We start from the raw sequence: 17951 nt of genomic DNA on the forward strand, positions 1-17951 counted from the left end.
TTTTAATGTCTTCCTACAAGTTTACCAATCTTACTGATCTTTTCAGCATTGCCTTTGTCTGTTATTTATCTGTTTTCTTAATCTTTATAAATTCTTTCATTCTTACTTTGGGTTAATTTTTTTTTTCCTTCTTTTGAGACAAGGTCTTGCTCTGTTGCCCAGGCTGGAGTGTAGTGGTGTGATCATGGCTCACTGTAGCCTCAACCTCCTGGCTCAAGTGACCCTCTCACCTCAGCCTCCCGAGTAGCTGGGACTACAGATGTACACCACCACACTCAGCTAACTTTTGTATTTTTTTTTGTAGAGATGGAGTCTCACTATGTTGCTCAGGGTGGTCTCTAACTCCTGGGCTCAAGTGATCCTCCTGCCTTGGCCTCCCAAAGTGTTAGGATTGCAGGCATGAGCCACCTTACCTGGTCTAATTTGCTTTTTTTAAGATCTTTCTTTTTAAAGTAGATGTGTATATAATTAACTTTAAACTTTCCTTTTCTAATACTAGCATTAATGTTATAAATTTACCTCTAGTTGCAGTGAGCCAAGATCGCATCACTGCACTCCAGCCTGGGTGACAGAGCAAGATGCAGTCTCAAAAAAAAAATTTACCTCTAAATATTGATATAGTTGCATCCCACCAATTCTGTTATGTTTTATTTTTATTGCTCAATTCAAAATATTTTTAAATTTCCCTTGCGACTTCTTTTTTGACCCATGAGTTATATAGAAGAGTGTTACTTAATTTTCAGATATTTGGGACTTTTCTAGCTGTCTTATTGTCACTGATTTCTGAATTAGTTCTGTCAAGGTCAGACAATATAGTCTTATTTCAGTCCTTTTAAATTCATTGAGCCTTGTTTTATAGCTTATCATATAGGATCTGTTTGGTCAGTGTTCTAGGTGCACTGAAAAATAATTTATAGTCTGCAGTTTCATGTAGTGTTCTATAAGTGTAAATTGACTTAATAGTATTAAAGTCTTTTATATTTTTACTGACTTTCTAGCAATTAGGACAATTGAGAGAACTGTCAAAATCTCCAGCTGGAATTGTGGATTGTCTATGTCTTCAGTCATTAATTTTTGCTTGACGTATTTGCAGCTCTGATATTAGGTACATACAGATTTAGACTTCCTATGTCTTCTTGGTGAATTGACCTTACTCATTATAAAATGTTCCATCTTTATCTCTGTCCCCTCTTTAACCCATCTTGCCTCATATTTAAGTCTACTTTGTTAGATATTAATATAGAAATGAGAATGTTTTAAACCTGTGAGAAATAACAGCATGTTTATATGCTGATGCCAATGATCTACCAAGAGAAGGGGGAAATAATACAGGAGTATTTCTGGAAGTATCAGAGAAGGGGGGTATTTGTTGAGTAATATTCTTGACAATGTAAGAGGGGGAAGTATTTTATTAATCAGTGGAAAGATTAGCCTTAGATAGGAGCATGGAGAATTTCTACCATAACAAGATGAAGGAGGGTATACAGGAATTGCTGCAGTAAGTTAGAAGGTGTAGAGGAAGCATTTTGTGCAGTTTCTTTTCTGAATGCTTCTGTTTCCTAAGTGAGATAGGAAGCAAGGTCATCTGTGGAGAATGTGCTTATAGAAGAAGGCATTGGAGGTTTGAGGAAATAGTCATCTAGGTGAGTGGGAGGAGTGAGTAGACTTGAGAATTGTTATGATTGTCAGGTAGCATTAAGGGCCCACTTCAAGTTAGTTCTCATGAATGTAAAGTGAGGTCAGCCACGTCCAGATGAAAGTGTGCCACAAAGAATAGACATATAGTTAAATTTAACTAGAGTGGGTTTTTTTTTGAGACGGAATTTTGGTCTTGTCTTCCGAGCTGGAGTGCAATGGCGCCATCTCAGCTCACTGCAACCTCCGCCTGTGGAGTTCAAGCGATTCTCCTGCCTCAGCCTCCCAAGTAGTTGGGATTACAGGCGCCCACCACCACGCCTGGTTAATTTTTGTATTTTTAGTAGAGGCGGGGTTTCGCCATGTTGGCCAGGCTGGTCTCAAACTCCTGACCTCAAGTGATCCATCCGCCTCGGCCTCCCAAAGTGCTGGGATTACAGGCGTGAGCCACCGTGCCTGGCCTAGAGTGGGTTTTTTTTTTTACCAGGTTGCTATGAAAAAAATTAAGGCCAAGGGGTTGAGGATGTTTAGGATGGAGTAATAACATTGATGGACCATGGAATTCTGCACTGGAAAGGGAGGAAAATGAGGATATGAAGTAGAAGAGGGACAGTGAAATTGTGTTCAAATCAATTCATTGTAGCCAAGCACGGTGGCTCATGCCTGTAATCCCAGCACTTTGGGAGGCGGAGGCGGGTGGATCACCCGAGGTCAGGAGTTCAAGACCGGCCTGGCCAACATGGTGAAACCCCGTCTCTACTAAAAATACAAAAATTAGCTGGGCATGGTGGCACATGCCTGTAATCTCAGCTACTTGGGAGGCTGAGGCAGGAGAATCGTTTGAACCTCAGAGGCCAAGGTTGCTGTGAGCTGAGATTGTGCCATTGCACTCCAGCCTGGGCAACAAGAGCAAAACTCCATCTCAAAAAAAAAAAAAAAAAAAAAAGAAAGACAAAATTCATTTTAAGTCTTGGTGGGTGTTGAAGAATTGTTAGAATTGGGGTATGGTTGGGTGTGGTGGTTCATGCTTGTAATCCTAGCACTTTGGGAGGCCCAGGCAGGAGGATCACTTTAGCCCAGGAGTTTGAGACCAGCTTGGGCAACATAGGGAGACACCATTTCTACAAAAAATAAAATATTAGCTGGGTGTGGAGGTGTGTGCTTGTGGTCCCAGCTACTCAGGAGGCTGAGGCAGGATAATCACCTGAGCCCGGAAGGTTGAGGTTGCAGTGAGCTGTGATTGGTTGTGCCACCACACTCCAGCCTGGGTGACAGAGCCAGACCTTGTCTCAAAAAACAAAACAAAACAAAAAAAAAAGAATTGGGGGTATAGGGAGTGAGGTAGGAAGATAAGTGGTGATGGTAAGATGGTACAATGTTTGAAATAGAGATTAAGGAAGTATAATTGTCAATAATGATAAATAAAGGCTAGGGCACGTCATGGGAATAAGTGGCTAAGTTACAGTGAAGACAACATTCTTGGGGAGGAATCAAGGAACTCCAAGGCTGGATTGGAAGTTTCATTTTCATTAATTTTGAAGTTGCCAAGATTTAAGTCAGATGTAGTGTTGGGAAGTCCAACAGTGAGCCTGGAGCTAAATTATTCAAAGAATGAGGGAGAGAGGTGGAGCATGAGCTTCAAAGTGGTTTATTCTTAGGGTGTGGGGAGAGAGACATTAGTCTGAAACCAGCAATGAGGAGCAAAGAGGATACCTTGTTCTAGCAGTATGAAGATAGAGAAAACAACCACTACCTGAGAGATCTGTAAGACAGGAGCATCCTTAGGGGAGAGCCATGTGTGCCAAAGAACTGTTAGCGCAAGATAGGAGAGCATTTGATAAAGAGATTGGGGATATGGAGAATTTTGGTGGTAACTGACCTCTTAAGTTTCACAGTGGTCACAGTGAGTTGGGAAGGGGTGGGAAATTAGATGAGTAGTTTTATACTACTATGTATAGGGTTGAGAATCCCAGTGATAAGGGAATTTTTAAGAATTGGACTGCTGTTAATGGGAATAAAGAGTGTGATGGGATTAATTATGGCATCTCTAGGGATTATTTAATGTTGAGATACCTCATCTTGCAGATTGTTTGTGCTGTGAGAATGTTGCCAGCACACTGGGGCCACTCTTGTGTTTTAAAATTATATAATTAAGCTTGTTTTTCAATTTAGCATGGCTAGGAAAAGATGTATCGGGCAGTATGCTAAGATTTCAATTATTTAAAGAACACAGGATTATGAATAAACTTAGATGTAGTCCAGAATACAATTAGATACTATACCCCGTGGGGGCCAGAATCCATTTATGTCTGCATTATGAGCACCTGTTGATAGATCGTATATATTAAATGTGTTAAATACTTAAGTATTTATTTATTTATTTGAGATAGGGTCTGGCTCTGTTGCCCAGGCTGGAGTGCAGTGGTGTGATCTCGGCTCATTGCAACCCCTGCCTCCCAGGCTCAAGTGATCCTTCCACCTCAGCCTCCCGAGTAGCTGAGACTACAGATGTGTGCCACCACGCCCAGTGAATTTTTGTATTTTTTGTAGAGATGGGGTTTTGCCGTGTTGCCCAAGCTGGTCTTGAACTCTTATGTATTTATTAAACAAGCTTTAAAAATTGATTAAAATAATGTGCCTTGGTGATTTCTTAATTTTTACTTTTGGTTAATAAGACATGTAGACTATATCTTCTTTCATGCATCTTGCCTCTCCAAAAACTACTGAAGTGATTCTAAGAACTAGGAAGTATATGAACTTATTGCCATACATGGTGGTTTGTGCCTATAAAAGGTGGTGCCACTGACAGGGACACAAAGATTGGAGGGGAGAGCTGGCTCTGGTGGTACTGTTGCTGGTGATAGTTGAAGCCAGGAAAAAAGATAAGCTCTTAAAGGAACACACTGTGAAAGAAGGGCAGACCAAGGGCCAAGTCTTGGAAAATGCCTATATCTAATGGAGTGGAAGCAAACCAGGTTAAGTCAGAAAAACAAGGAGGTATACTATATAAGTGAGAAAGGAAGAATAATATTTCGGGTAGAAAAAGAGTTTAATAACATATACTGTTACGGAGTTCAAGGAGAGTGAAGAAAAGTAGAACAGCACTAATTGTACAATAAAGTCGTTAGTAACTCTGAAATAGCAGTAGCATGATGGTTAATTATAGTAACTGAGCTGTAGGAAGAACAGTGGCTGAGGGAGGAGAATCACTTGAAGCCAGGAGTTTGAGGCCAGCCTAAGCAACATAGCGAGACCTTGTCTCTTAAAAAAAATTAAACAATTAGCCAAGTGTGTGGCACACACTTATAGTCTCAGCTACTTGGGAGGCTTGAGCACAGGGATCAAGGCTGCAGTTAACTGGGATTGTACACTGCACTCCAGCCTGGGCAACAGAGCAAGACCCCATCTATCTATCTGTCTGTCTACTGATTCTCTCTCTCTCTCTCTCTCTCTCTCTCTCTCTCTCTCTCTGTCTTTAAAGGAACTATATATAAGAGTAGAAACAATAGGGCAGGGCAGGCATGGTGGCTCACACTTATAATCCCAGCACTTTGGGAGGCCAAGGCAGGAGGATTGCTTGAGGCTAGAGGAGTTCAAAACCAGTCTGGGCAATATAGCAAGACTCTGTCTCTACAAAAGAAAGAAAGAAGCAACAGTAAATATATTCAAAAGGAAGAATCATTGCAGGCCCTATGTTCTATATAGCGGCAGTCCCCAACTTTTTTGGCACCAGGGACCAGTTTAGTGGAAGACAATTTTTCTTCAGACCAGGGAGGGAGGTTTGGGGGGAATGGTTTTGGGATGATTCAAGCACATTACATTCATTGTGCACTTTTTCTATTATTACATTGTAATTATAATGAAATTATTATACACCTCACTGTGGAATCAGTGGAAACCCTGAGCTTGTTTTCCTGCAACTAGACAGTCCCATCTGGGGGTGATGGATACAGTGACACCTGAAGTGTATTGCTTATGTCCAGTCTACTCTGTAATCTCGTTTTGGTTGCTGTCATTGCAGAAAACCCTGCCTCACAAAGATAAGATGTTGAGAATGGAAGCAGGCTTTTCAGTACTTTTCTGGCAATCTCAGGATGTTCTGCCTTGATTTTAATCCAGAACATAAGGAGATTTGAAGTTGTCTGAAACATATTTTTTTTTTTTGAGAGAGGGTCTTTCTCTGTTGTCCACGCTGCAGTGCAGTGGTGTGGTCTCAGCTCACTGCAACCTCCGCTTCCTGGATTCAAGTGATTCTCATGCCTCAGCCTCCCAAGTAGCTGGGACTACGGGTGTATACCACCAAACCCCACTAATTTTTGTAATTTTACTAGAGACGGGGTTTCGCCATGTTGCTCAGGCTGGTCTTGAACCCCTGGACTCAAGCAATTCACCTGCCTCGACCTCCCAAAGTGCTGGGATTACAGATGTGAGCCACCACGCCCGGCTTCAAACACACTTTTAAGGCCACCTTCATTTGCTGTCTTAAGCAGTTGACCCTATTCCAGCACGGACAAAGTCGATTCACCTGACTTATTAAAAAATGGGTCATGGATCCATTCCTTCCCAGTTCAGGGTTCTTTTGTGGTTGGGAATTAATGCTCAAACTCTTTTGAAAGCTGAGATAGGTGATTGTGCACCAGCTGGAAGTAAGAGGACCGACCCTGTGAGCCAGGGCCTTTCAAAATCTCTGCTAATGTTTGAAACATGTCAACAAACCTAGTGTTCACTCATCACCCTCATACTTCTGCTTTGGCTTTGAATGCAGCCACTTTATCTGCCAACTTGAACACAATTGTTGTTCTCCCTTGAAGTGATAGATCAAGTTTGTTAAGCAGGTTGAATATGTCACAAAAATAAGCAAGTTTTGGACCCATTCTGTGTCACTGAAATGTGCTGCCCGTGGTGACTGTTTTTCTAAAAGAAATCTCTGGAGCGGCTGTTGTAACTCAAAAACTTTAGCCCGTGATCTACTTTTAGAAAGCTATCTCACTTCTGTGTATAAGAGAAGATATGTGTGCTCTGTATCCATCTCCTCACAGAGCAATGTGAACAGGTGTGAGGTAAGGGCATATACTTTAATGTGATTGATAATTTTAATTACGTCCTGCAAAATGTTAAGTTCAGGTGACATTTTTTAGCTAGCCAGCATTACTCAATGGATGAAATAGTGCGTAGACTCACATTTGGAAGCGACTTCTTTTTCTTTTTTTTTTTTTTAAGACAGGGTCTCACTTTATTGCACAAGCTGACTGCTGTGGCGCAGTCATGGCTCATTGTAGCCTCAACTTCCTGAGCTCAAGCAGTTCTGCCTGGGACTACAGACACATGCCACCACACCCAGCTAATTTTTTATTATTTGTAGAGAAAGGGTATCACTGTGTTGCTCAGGCTAGTCTCAAACTCCTGGACTCAAGCGATCGTCCCACCTCAGCCTCCAAAAGTGCTGGGATCACAGGCATGAACCACTGCGTCTGGCCAAGGTGACCTCTTTGACCTGAATAATGAAACCAGAAAGCTGTCTAGTCATGGCAGCCACTTCGTTCATGCATATACCAACACAAAATGCCCAATTCAGTTTCCCTGATATGTAATCATTCAAAGACCTGAATAGTTCTGCAGTGTGGTATTGGTTGGCAAGAAAAGTACACATAACGTATCCTCGTGCACATCCTCCTGAAAAATATATTGCACAAAAACAAGCGTTTTTGCCTTGTTGTCAACATTGGTAGATTCATCAACCTGGATTTTGCACCATGGTCACTCAACCCTCTCTAACAATTGTGCCTCAATATCCCCTGCTATTTCATTAGTTCTAGTTATGGTATCAGCGTAAGGAGGAACATGCGCCACCTTTTGAATTTGAGCCTCTCCTAAAAGCTCACAACAAATGTCCTTAGCAGCAGGCAGGATTAACTCTTCACCAGTAGTAAAGGGCTTCTTAGTTTTAACAATGTGGTTAGCCATTCGGAATGAAGCTCTCAGTGCAGACACATTTGATGAAGTGGTGACCTTCAATAAATTGCTTCTGTTCTTCGTGTTCATGTTTTTTTCTTTTGAAAACTCCAAAGGCTTGTCTTTTAATGCAGGGTGCTTGGTCTCGATGTAACTAAGCAGTTTTGAAGGTTTCGTGGCTTTGTTGGATAGCTGGTCACCATGTACTATACAAAGAGGGCTTGGAGAATGTGAATCACCTGTTGCAGTGAACCCATAATTTAAGTAGGACTCTTGGTATTTTAAATGCAGCTTTCTTTTTGTTGGCAGTCTTAGAGTCTTCTGCTGTCTCATCATTGGGTCTTTCCCCTTTTTCAAAGAAGCTCTCCAGTGACATTTGTTTTTCACTCATTTTGGCTAGGGTTAGCAAAAAGACTTACCAAAACTGTGACTGAGACAAGTGTACAGTGTGAGAAAGAGGCACAGATGGAAGTCGCAAATAAAATAATGGGTTGGCAACATGGGGACTAAAATAAATGTTGGATTCTGACTTAAAGCCTGCCACTAGATGTAGCTGCACAATGGAACTACATGAACTCACTTGCCATTATAAAGCCTGCCACCAGATGCAGCTTAGTTGTCACTTGCCACTCTACTCACTGATAGGGTTGGTGTTTTTTTTGTTGTTGTTTTGTTTTTTTTTTTGAGACAGAGTCTCGCTCTGTTGCCCAGGCTGGAGTGCAGTGGCGGGATCTCGGCTCACTGCAACCTCCACCTCCTGGGTTCAAGTGATTCTCCTGCCTCAGCCTCTGGAGTAGCTGTGATTACAGGTGTGTGCCACCACAGCTGGCTAAGTTTTGTATTTTTAGTAGTGACGGGGTTTCTCCTTGTTGGCCAGGCTGAGCTGATAGAGTTTTGATATGAGTCTGCAAGCAATTGATTTATTATGGTCTCTTTGCAGTCAAACCTCTCTGCTAACGTTAATCTGTATTTGCATCCGCTCCCCAGTGCTAGTATCACTGCCTCAGCTCTACCTCAGATCATCAGGCATTAGATTCTCATAAGGAGCGGTCAACCTAGATCCCTTGCACGAGCAGTTCTCATTAGGGTTTTTGCTCCTATGAGAGTCTAATGACACCACTGATCTGACAGGAGGCAGCGCTCAGGCAGTAGTGCAAGCAGTGGGGAACAACTGTAAATACAGATGAAGCTTTTCTAGCTTACCCACTACTCATCTCCTGCTGTGCAGCCTGGTTCCTAACAGGCCACAAACCGATACATGGGGTTTGGGGGCCCCTCCTATAGAGCAATAAGGTGTCATTTAGTATTCCAGGCCCTGAGCTTCCATTTTTCTACAAAAGTGTGAGTGACATAGATTTTTTTTTGTTTTTGTGTTTTGAGATGGAGTCTTGCTCTGTCATCCAGGCTGGAGTGCAGTGGCTCGATCTCGGCTCACTGCAACCTCTGCCTCCTGGGTTCAAGCGATTCTCCTAGTTCAGCCTTCTGAGTAGCTGGGATTACAGGTGCACACAACCACACCCAGCTAAGTTTTGTAATTTTAATAGAGATGGGGCTTCACCATGTTGGCCAGGCTGGTCTCGAACTCCTGACTTCAGGTGATCCACCTGCCTCAGCCTCCCAAAGTGCTGGGATTACAGGCGTGAGCCACTGTGCCCAGCTGCGACATAGGTTTTTAGTGCTTATTTTGAATTGTTTCAGTTTTTTATACTGTATATTGTTTCTGAGTATTGCGGTAATACATATTTTGCAGAAAATTTGGAAAGTACATAAAAGTATATGAAATAAAAATTATCCATAATTCATCACTCAAAATACCTACCTCTGTATTATAATTTGGGGTGTTTTCTTCTAGTATTTTTTATTATATGTTCATTTCTATTGTTTCTCTTTTATAAAATCGAGGTTACCGTATCATGTTCTGTTCGGTTAACTCTGCATTGTGAACATTTTCCTATGTTTGTCATGATAACATGTTTAATAATTATGTAAGCCATTTCATGTATTTACTGTAATTTATTTAATCATTCACCTGTGACATTTGGGTTGCTTGTTTGCTGTACTGCCATAACTGCCTTATAAAGACTTGAAAATATTTAATGTTTCTGATATCCTGGAGAAAGTTCACATTTTGTACATGTTCTCAAGTAACATATATATGTCACACTGATTGAACCTTAAATCCGCTAAATACCAACTTTTAGTTCCTATTTTCTGTGGACCAAATTTTATGGGAAAATATTAAAACCTCACTAATTTGGATGACAGGGGCATCAGAAGAAGGCCAATCTGAATTTTAGAAATTATTATCATAACTAGGCTTAAGACAACTTTTCTTACTCATTACTTGTTCTTTTCTCTATTTCTTTTTGCCCATCACGACCAAAATGTCATATAATATACATATTAATTTGAAAATTGATTTTTCAGAATTTCTAGATTTTCTAAACATTTTCAAACATTAGAGATGTAGTAGTTGTGAATTTTTAGGTTAATGAGTCTGGACATATTTGACTTTTTTAAAACTATTACAGGCATACAAAAAATACAGTGCTGGCTGGGCACGGTGGCTTTGCCTGTAATCCCAACACTTTGGGAGGCTGAGGCAGGTGGATCACCTGAGGTCAGGAGTTTGAAACCAGCCTGGCCAACATGGCGAAACCCCGTCTGTACTAAAAATACAAAAATTAGCTGGGCGCTAATTTTTGGGTGGTGGGTGCCTGTAATCCCAGCTACTCGGGAGGCTGAGACAGGAGAATCACTTGAACCCAGGAGGCAGAGGTTGCAGTGAGCTGAGATCATGCAATTGCACTCCAGCCTGGGCGACAGAGAGAGACTCTGTCTCAAAAAAAAAAAAATGGAAATTAAGCAATATTTCTGATCCCATCACTCTGCTTTTTCAAATCTTAACATTTGGCTGCATTTGCCTAGGCCTCTTTTTTTTCTTTAAATTTTTGTTATGAAAAATTTTAAACACAACAATTGAGAGAATAAAACAATACTCATGTATATTTAACACCTAGATTCAACAGTTAACATTTTGCCGTATTTGCTTTAGTATGTGTGTATTTTTGCTAAATTATTTGACAGTGGGTATCTAAACATCATGACACTTCCCTATAGTATATCTCCTAATATATGGATGTTCATATATATATATCTCTCTCTCCATAATACTGTTATCGCACTTAAGAAAATTAATGGTAATTTTTTCAATACTGTGTAATTTCTGGTTTCCCTAGTTGCCATCAAAACACTTTAATAGCTTTAAAAAAAATTAGTCCAGGCATGCTGGCTCATGCCTGTAATTCCAGCACTTTGGGAGGCTGAAGTGGGAGGATGGCTTGAGCCCAGAAGTTGGATACGAGTCTGGGCAACAAAGTAAGACCCCCATCTCTACAAAAAATTTAAAAAATTAGTTGTTCATAGTGGTTTGCGTTTGTAGTCTCAGCTACTTGAAAGGCTGAGGCGGGAAGATCTTTTGAGCCCGGGATTTCAAGGTTGCAGTGAGCTGTGATTGTGCCACTGTACTCCAGCCTGGGTGACAAGGAAACCCTGTCTCAAAAAAAGAAAAAAAATACTTAAACAAGGATCCAGTAAGGGATTGTGCACTGCATTTGGTTGTAATGTTTCTTAAATAATCTGTTTTAATGCAGAGCAGTCCCTTTCCGTCCACATGCAACTTTTCCCCTACGTGACATTGATTTATTTGGGAGAGTAAAGTCATTGCACAGATAAATGTACATTCTGGATTTGTGTATTTCCTTTTGATATTAGTTTAACTTCCTCCTCTATCCTCTGTATTTCCTGTGAATTGGAAGGTAAAAAGCTTGATTAGATTTAAGATAAAAATTTTTGGTGAGAAAACTTCATGGGTGATGCAGCATACAGTTGGTCCTTGAACAACACGACTTGAACTGTGTGGGTCCACTTACACGTGGACTTTTCCTACCAAATGCAGATAGAAAATACAGTGTTTGGGATACCAGACAGAACTACAGGACTTGAGTATCGTGAATTTTGGTACAGTCAGGGGTCCTGGAGCCAGTCTCTTGAGTATACTGAGGGATGACTGTACTTCATATTGCATTGAATCAGAAGGCACATAATGTTGTTCTGTCCCACAATGAATGATGCTAAGTTAGATCATTTGGAAAGGAGGTGACTACCAGATCTCTACAGTGAAAATATACCTTTTCTTCTGTAAATTAGTAATCTGCTGGTGATACTTTGGCATGCAGGGAATGACCTGGTCTGTGAGGACAGTGTTAGAAATTTTTCATCTACAGTTTATCTTCTTTTTTCCCCCTGAGATGGGGTCTCACTCGGTCGCCCAGGCTGGAGTGCAGTGGCACAATCTCAGCTCAGTGCAACCTCCTCCTCCCAGGTTCAAGCGATTCTCATGCCTCAGCCTCCAGAGTAGTTGGGATTATAGGGACCCACCACCATGCCTGGCTAATTTTTGTATTTTAGTAGAGACGGCATTTCACCATGTTGGTTAGGCTGGTCTTGAACTCCTGACTTCAAGTGATCTGCCTGCCTCAGCCTCCCAAAGTGCTGGGATTACAGGTGTGAGCCACCGCGCCCAGCCCTCCAATTTTTCTTTTCATTCTTTCAATTGCTTAAGAATTTTTTAATGAATAAAATTTTCTTCCTAAGATAAATTTTATCAGGGAACTATCTAGTATTTCAGTACTCACAACAAATACAAATAAAAATAATAAAAGGATACCCATTCCATCTTAGACTGATATAAATTAAAGTTGAGGGTACAGAGTATCCTTGAGTACAGCAGGGTGTTCTCAAGGATGTAGGGAGCAAAGGAGTTTACAAACTATGGGTATATAAACTGCTTGTGGGTGTATAAACTGTTACAATATTTTTATAGGGCACTTTAGCTAGCTATAATTTTTTTTTTTTTTTTTTTTTTTTTTTTTTTTGAGACAGTCTTTGTCGCCCAGGCTGGAGTGCAGTGGCATGATCTTGGCTTACTGCAACCTCTACCTCCTGGATTTAAGCGATTCTCCTGCCTCAGCCCTCCAAGTAGCTGGGACTACAGGCATGCACCACCATGGCTAGCCAATTATTTATTTATTTATTTATTTTTTTTTTTTTGAGAGAGAGTCTCGCTCTGTTGGCTAGGCTGCAGTGCAGTGGCACGATCTCGGCTCACTGCAACCTCCGCCTCCCGGGCTCAAGCAGTTCTCCTGCCTCAGCCTCCCAAGTAGCTGGGATTACAGGTGTGTGCCACCATGCCCAGCTAATTTTTGTATTTTTAGTAGAGACGGGATTTCACCATGTTGGCCAGGTTGGTCTTGAACTCCTGACCTCAGGTAATCTACCCACCTCAGCCTCCCAAAGTGTTGGGATTACAGGCATGAGCCACTGTGCCCAGCCTAATTTTTGTATTTTTAGTAGAGATGGTTTCACCATGTCAGCCAGGCTGGGCGCGAACTCCTGACCTCAGATGATCTGCCCGCCTTGGCCTCCCAAAGTCCTGGGATTACAGCCATGAGCCACTGCACCTGGCCACTTTAGCAATATGTATACAAATATTTCAGTACTCTTCCCCTAGTTTTCTGCTGCCAGGAATTTCCCCTGTGTATACTTATAAAAGTACAGCAGGATGTATATAAGGATGTCATTGCAGTGTTATTTTTAATAGCAAAAAACAAACATGAGAACAACATAAATGTCATCTAGCAGTCAAAAAGAATGACTTCATCAAACTCAGGTTATTGTTATTATCAGAATGTTTCTTACAGCATTCTGTTTTCATTTGCTGTAACTTTTCTTACCTCAAAGCGTCTTTTTGTTTTTCCTTTACTCATTGCATTGTGCGTAAACATGGAAAAATAAAAACTAAATCAGGTGCCTCTGTCATACCTAGCCTTCTGATTCTTAGAATAAGTAGGGTTTTGATGCTGAAGCACTCAAAGTAATATTTTAATTTTCTTTGTTCACTAGTCTCTTGAGAATACAGTGTAAATAAATCATATAATGGTGAAATGACACTTTGAGTAAGAAAAATGTTGGCTGTATCCTAGTTATACTGAAACTCCTGAAATAGGAATACCTGTCACCTTCAGTATCTTTAGTTATCTTTAATATCTCTATTTTTTTGTCCCTTGAAACAGTTCGTTTTCCTGAAGATCTTGAAAATGACATTAGAACTTTCTTTCCTGAGTATACCCATCAACTCTTTGGGGATGAGTAAGTAACTTAGTAAAATGTTTGTCAAATTAGTATGGAAAAAAAAATTTCATTCTTTTTCTTTTAGATTTAGAAATCAAATTTTATTTTCTTTGTTCTTATTTATAATGTGGTTTATCTTAAAATATATGTTATAATGGTGCTTTTTTTTACATTGAGACACCAGTCATTTTAATACCTACCATTAAGTGCTATAAATGCATTATTTAATTCTCACAACAGTATTAATGATGGTATTATTATTTGCTGCTTTGTGCATTGATAGAATTGGATAATTGTTCATGAACATACAAATGGCTGGAGTGTAGATTTTAGGCAATCTGACTCCAGAGCCCATAATCATAACTACTACTTTTTTCTGCTACCATTTTGCTAAATTACTTCTAGTAGCATGTATTCCCCTAAAGCTGTAATAGAAAGCTTAAGTTGTTATTCTATGATTAAATAAGCAGTTGAGAGAAGTTTATTTATTATTTATTTATTTATTCTTGAGATAGGGTCTCGCTGTGTAACCCAGGCTGGAGTGCAGTAGTGTGATCAAAGCTCACTGCAGCCTGAACCTCCTGGGCATAAGCAGTCCTCCCACCTGAGCCTCCGAGTAGCTGGGACTACAGGCACACACCATCATGCCTGCCTTTTTTTTTTTATTTTTTGTAGAGATTGGGTCTCCCTATGTTGCCCAGGCTGGTCTTGAACTCCTGGGCTCAAGTGATCCTCCCATCTGCGCCTCCCAAAGAGCTGGGACTACAGGCATGAACCACTGTACCTGCCCTGAAGTTTATTTTTTAGAAGGAACTTTAAATATATGTCCCAGGCCAGGCGCGGTGGCTCATGCCTGTAATCCCAACATTTTGGGAGGCTGAGGCGGGCAGATTGCCTGAGGTCAGGAGTTCCAGACCGGCCTGGCTAATATGGTGAAACCCCGTCTCTATTAAAAATACTAAAATTAGCCAGGCGTGGTGGCACACGCCTGTAGTCCTGGCTACTCGGGAGGCTGAGGCAGGAGAATCACTTCAACCCCGGAGGCAGAGGTTGCAGTGAGCCGAGATCATGCCACTGCACTCCAGCCTGTGCGACAGAGCGAGGCTGTCTCAAAAAAACAAAAACAAAATAAAGATATGTCCCAGTATATTTAGCACTGTTCTTTAATTTCCTATACTTTGATTACATCATCGAAATAGTTACTTTTTAAAAAAACTTTTGATTTTGAAAACATTTCACATTTGCAGAAAGTTGCAAGAATAGTACAGTGATCTCTGTATATTTTTTTACCTGGATTCACCAGTTGCCATTTAGCTACATTTGCTTTAATCATTCTCTCTTCTTCTTGTTGTTGTTGAACCATTTGAGAGTAGGTTGCAGATCTATCCTGATCCTTTACACCTCATTTCTCTTCACTATGTATTTCCTAAAAGTAAGGTTAATAACCATGGAAGAGTTGTAAAAATTCAGGAAATTTAACATTGATACAGAGTCTCGTGTTGTTGCCCAGGCTGGAATGCAGTGGTGCTATCTCAACTGATTGCAACCTCCATTTCCTGGGTTCAGATGATTCTTCTGCCTCAGCCTCCCAAGTAGCTGAGATTACAGGCGCCCGCCACCACACCCAGCTAATTTTTGTATTTTTAGTAGAGACGGGGTTTCACCATCTTGGTCAGGTTGGTCTCAATCTCCTGACCTCAAGTGATCACCCACCTTGGCCTCCCAAAGTGCTGGGATTATAGGCGTGAGCTACCATGCCCGGCCTGATACAGTACTATCTTCTGATATACAGCCCATGTTTCAGATTTTGTCAGTTGATTTCTAGTAATTCCTTTATAGCAATTTTCTCCAATCCTGGATCCAATACAGAATCATATTGTATTTCGTTGTCATATCTCTTCATTCTTCTTTAATCTGAAACAGATCCTCAGCATTTGTTTTTTCCTAACAGACATTTTTGCAGGGTATAGGCTAATTTTGTAGAACTGTTATATTGGATTAATTTGATTGGTTTATTTGTGATTAAACTCAGATAATGCATATTTTTGCTGTGCCATTACAGAAATGGTATTGTGTCCTCAGTGTATCACATCAGGAAGTCCATGATGTCAGTTTGTCCCTTGTTGGTTAAGTTAACTTGGGTCACTTGGTTTAGAGGTGGCTGCTAGGTTTTTCCACTATAAAGTTAATGTTTTTTCCTTTGTAATTTATAAGTAGTTTGTAGGGAGATACTGTGAGACTGAAAATATCCTGTTTCCCTCAAGCTTTCACCCAGAAGCATCCATTAATGATTCTTGCTTGAATCAGTATTTTACTATGATGATTGTAAAATGGTGATTTTGTAACTCTTTCATACCTTTTTCATTTATTGGTTGGGCATGCTATTATGAGAAAGAGCTCTTCTTCTTCCTCTTATTTATTTATTTCTTTATATCAAACTCAGGGATCCTTTTTTTTGTTTTTGTTTTTTGAGACAGGGTCTTGCTCTGTCACCCAGGCTGAAGTGCAGTGGTGCGATCACAGCTCACTGCAGCCTTGAATTCCCAGGCTCAAGCAGATCTTCCCATCTCAGCCTCCTGAGGAGCTGGGACTATAGGCGTGTACCACCATACCCAGCTAATTTTTAAAAATTTTTTGGTCGGGTGCAGTGGTTTAGAACTGTAATCCCAAAAGTTTGGGAGGCCGAGGCGGAAGGTTTGCCTGAGCCAGGAGTTCGCGACCAGCCTGGGCAACATGGTGAAACCACGTCTCTACTAAAATACAAAAAATTAGCCAGGCGTGGTGGCGTGCGCCTGTAGTCCCAGCTACTTGGGAAGCTGAGGCAGGAGAATTGCCTGAACCTGGGAGGCAGAGGTTGCAGTGAGCTGAGATTGCACCACTGCACTCCAGCCTGGGCAACAGAGCGAGACTCTGTCTCAAAAAAAAAAAAAAATTTTAAGAGATGGGGGTCTTCCTATGTTGACCAGGCTGGTCTTGAACTCCTGGGCTCAAGTGATCCTCCAAGTGCTGGGATTACAGGCATGAACCACCGCACCTGGCTAAGGAGTCTTTTACAATTCAGTGGGTTGTGTACAATCTGTTACTGCTAATAATTTTGATGCTCAAATTGTCCCAGATTTGGCAAGTGGCCACCCTTTCAGACACTTTTGAGTCTTTCTGATATGTCCTTATAATTTTGGTGATACTTTACTTTCTCACACAATAAGATGTTTCCAGATTCATCTTGCACTTTCCCTATTAGTTCTGGAGTCAGTCAGTCTCCCATGGAACCCCTGGTTTGTTGTAGTAGGAAAGGGTATTTAGACATAGTGGACATTTAAATATTTCCCTTCATGTCTTTTTCCCCCCATGCATTATTTTAACATCATTGACATATTTCTTTAATGTGTGGGGGTTTGGGGTTTTTTTTGTTTGTTTGTTTTTTGAGATGGAGTCTTGCTCTGTTGCCCAGGCTAGAATGCAGTGGCATGATCTTCTCGGCTCGTTGCATCCTCTGCCGCCTCCCAGTTCAAGCGATTCTCATGCCTCAGCCTCCTGAGTAGCTGAGACTACAGGCGTGTGCCACCACATCCAGATAATTTTTTTTTTTTTTTTTTGTGATTTTAGTAGAGACGGGGTTTTGGCATGTTGGCCAGGCTGGTCCCGAACTCTGGAGCTTAGACAGTCTGCCCGCCTCAGCCTCCCAAAGTCTTAGAATTACAGGCGTGAGCCACTGCACCCAGCCATATTTAATGTGTGGCTTTTTTTGTTGTTTGCTTGTTTTTTGAGATGGAGTCTCACTCTGTTGCCGAGGCTGGAATGCAGTGGTGCAATCTTGGCTCACTGCAACCTCCGCCTCTCAGGTTTAAGCGATTCTCCTGCCTCAGCTTCTCGAGTAGGTGGGACTACAGACATGTGCTATCCCACCCAGCTAATTTTTGTATTTTTAGTAGAGACGGGGTTTCACCCTGTCGGCCAGGCTGGTCTTGAACTCCTGACCTCAGGTGATCCACCTGCCTCAGCCTTCCAAAGTGTTGGCATTACAGTTAGCCACTGTGCCTGGCCTTAATGTGTGTTTTGTTTTGTTTTGTTTTGTTTTGAGACGGAGTTTCGCTCTTGTTGCCCAGGCTGGAGTGCAATGAATGGTGCGATCTCGGCTCACTGCAAGCTGCGTCTCCTGGGTTCAAGTGATG

At 41.3% G+C, this 17951-nt stretch overlaps 2 protein-coding genes across 2 annotated transcripts in view; one reads left to right on the plus strand and one right to left on the minus strand.

The window, feature by feature from the left end:
- The window catches only part of SLC25A12 (solute carrier family 25 member 12), a 225185-nt gene that overhangs the window by 150445 nt on the left and 56789 nt on the right, over positions 1-17951 (minus strand). The window lies entirely within an intron of this gene.
- Positions 1-17951, plus strand: part of HAT1 (histone acetyltransferase 1) — a 71964-nt gene that overhangs the window by 13433 nt on the left and 40580 nt on the right. Inside the window, exon 3 of the mRNA XM_054477034.2 lies at positions 13722-13797. Coding sequence (XP_054333009.1) covers positions 13722-13797 — 76 coding nt within the window. The remainder of the gene's footprint in view (positions 1-13721; positions 13798-17951) is intronic.

The sequence above is a fragment of the Pongo pygmaeus genome, chromosome 11, assembly GCF_028885625.2.
Source record: "Pongo pygmaeus isolate AG05252 chromosome 11, NHGRI_mPonPyg2-v2.0_pri, whole genome shotgun sequence".
Classification (NCBI taxonomy): domain Eukaryota; kingdom Metazoa; phylum Chordata; class Mammalia; order Primates; family Hominidae; genus Pongo; species Pongo pygmaeus.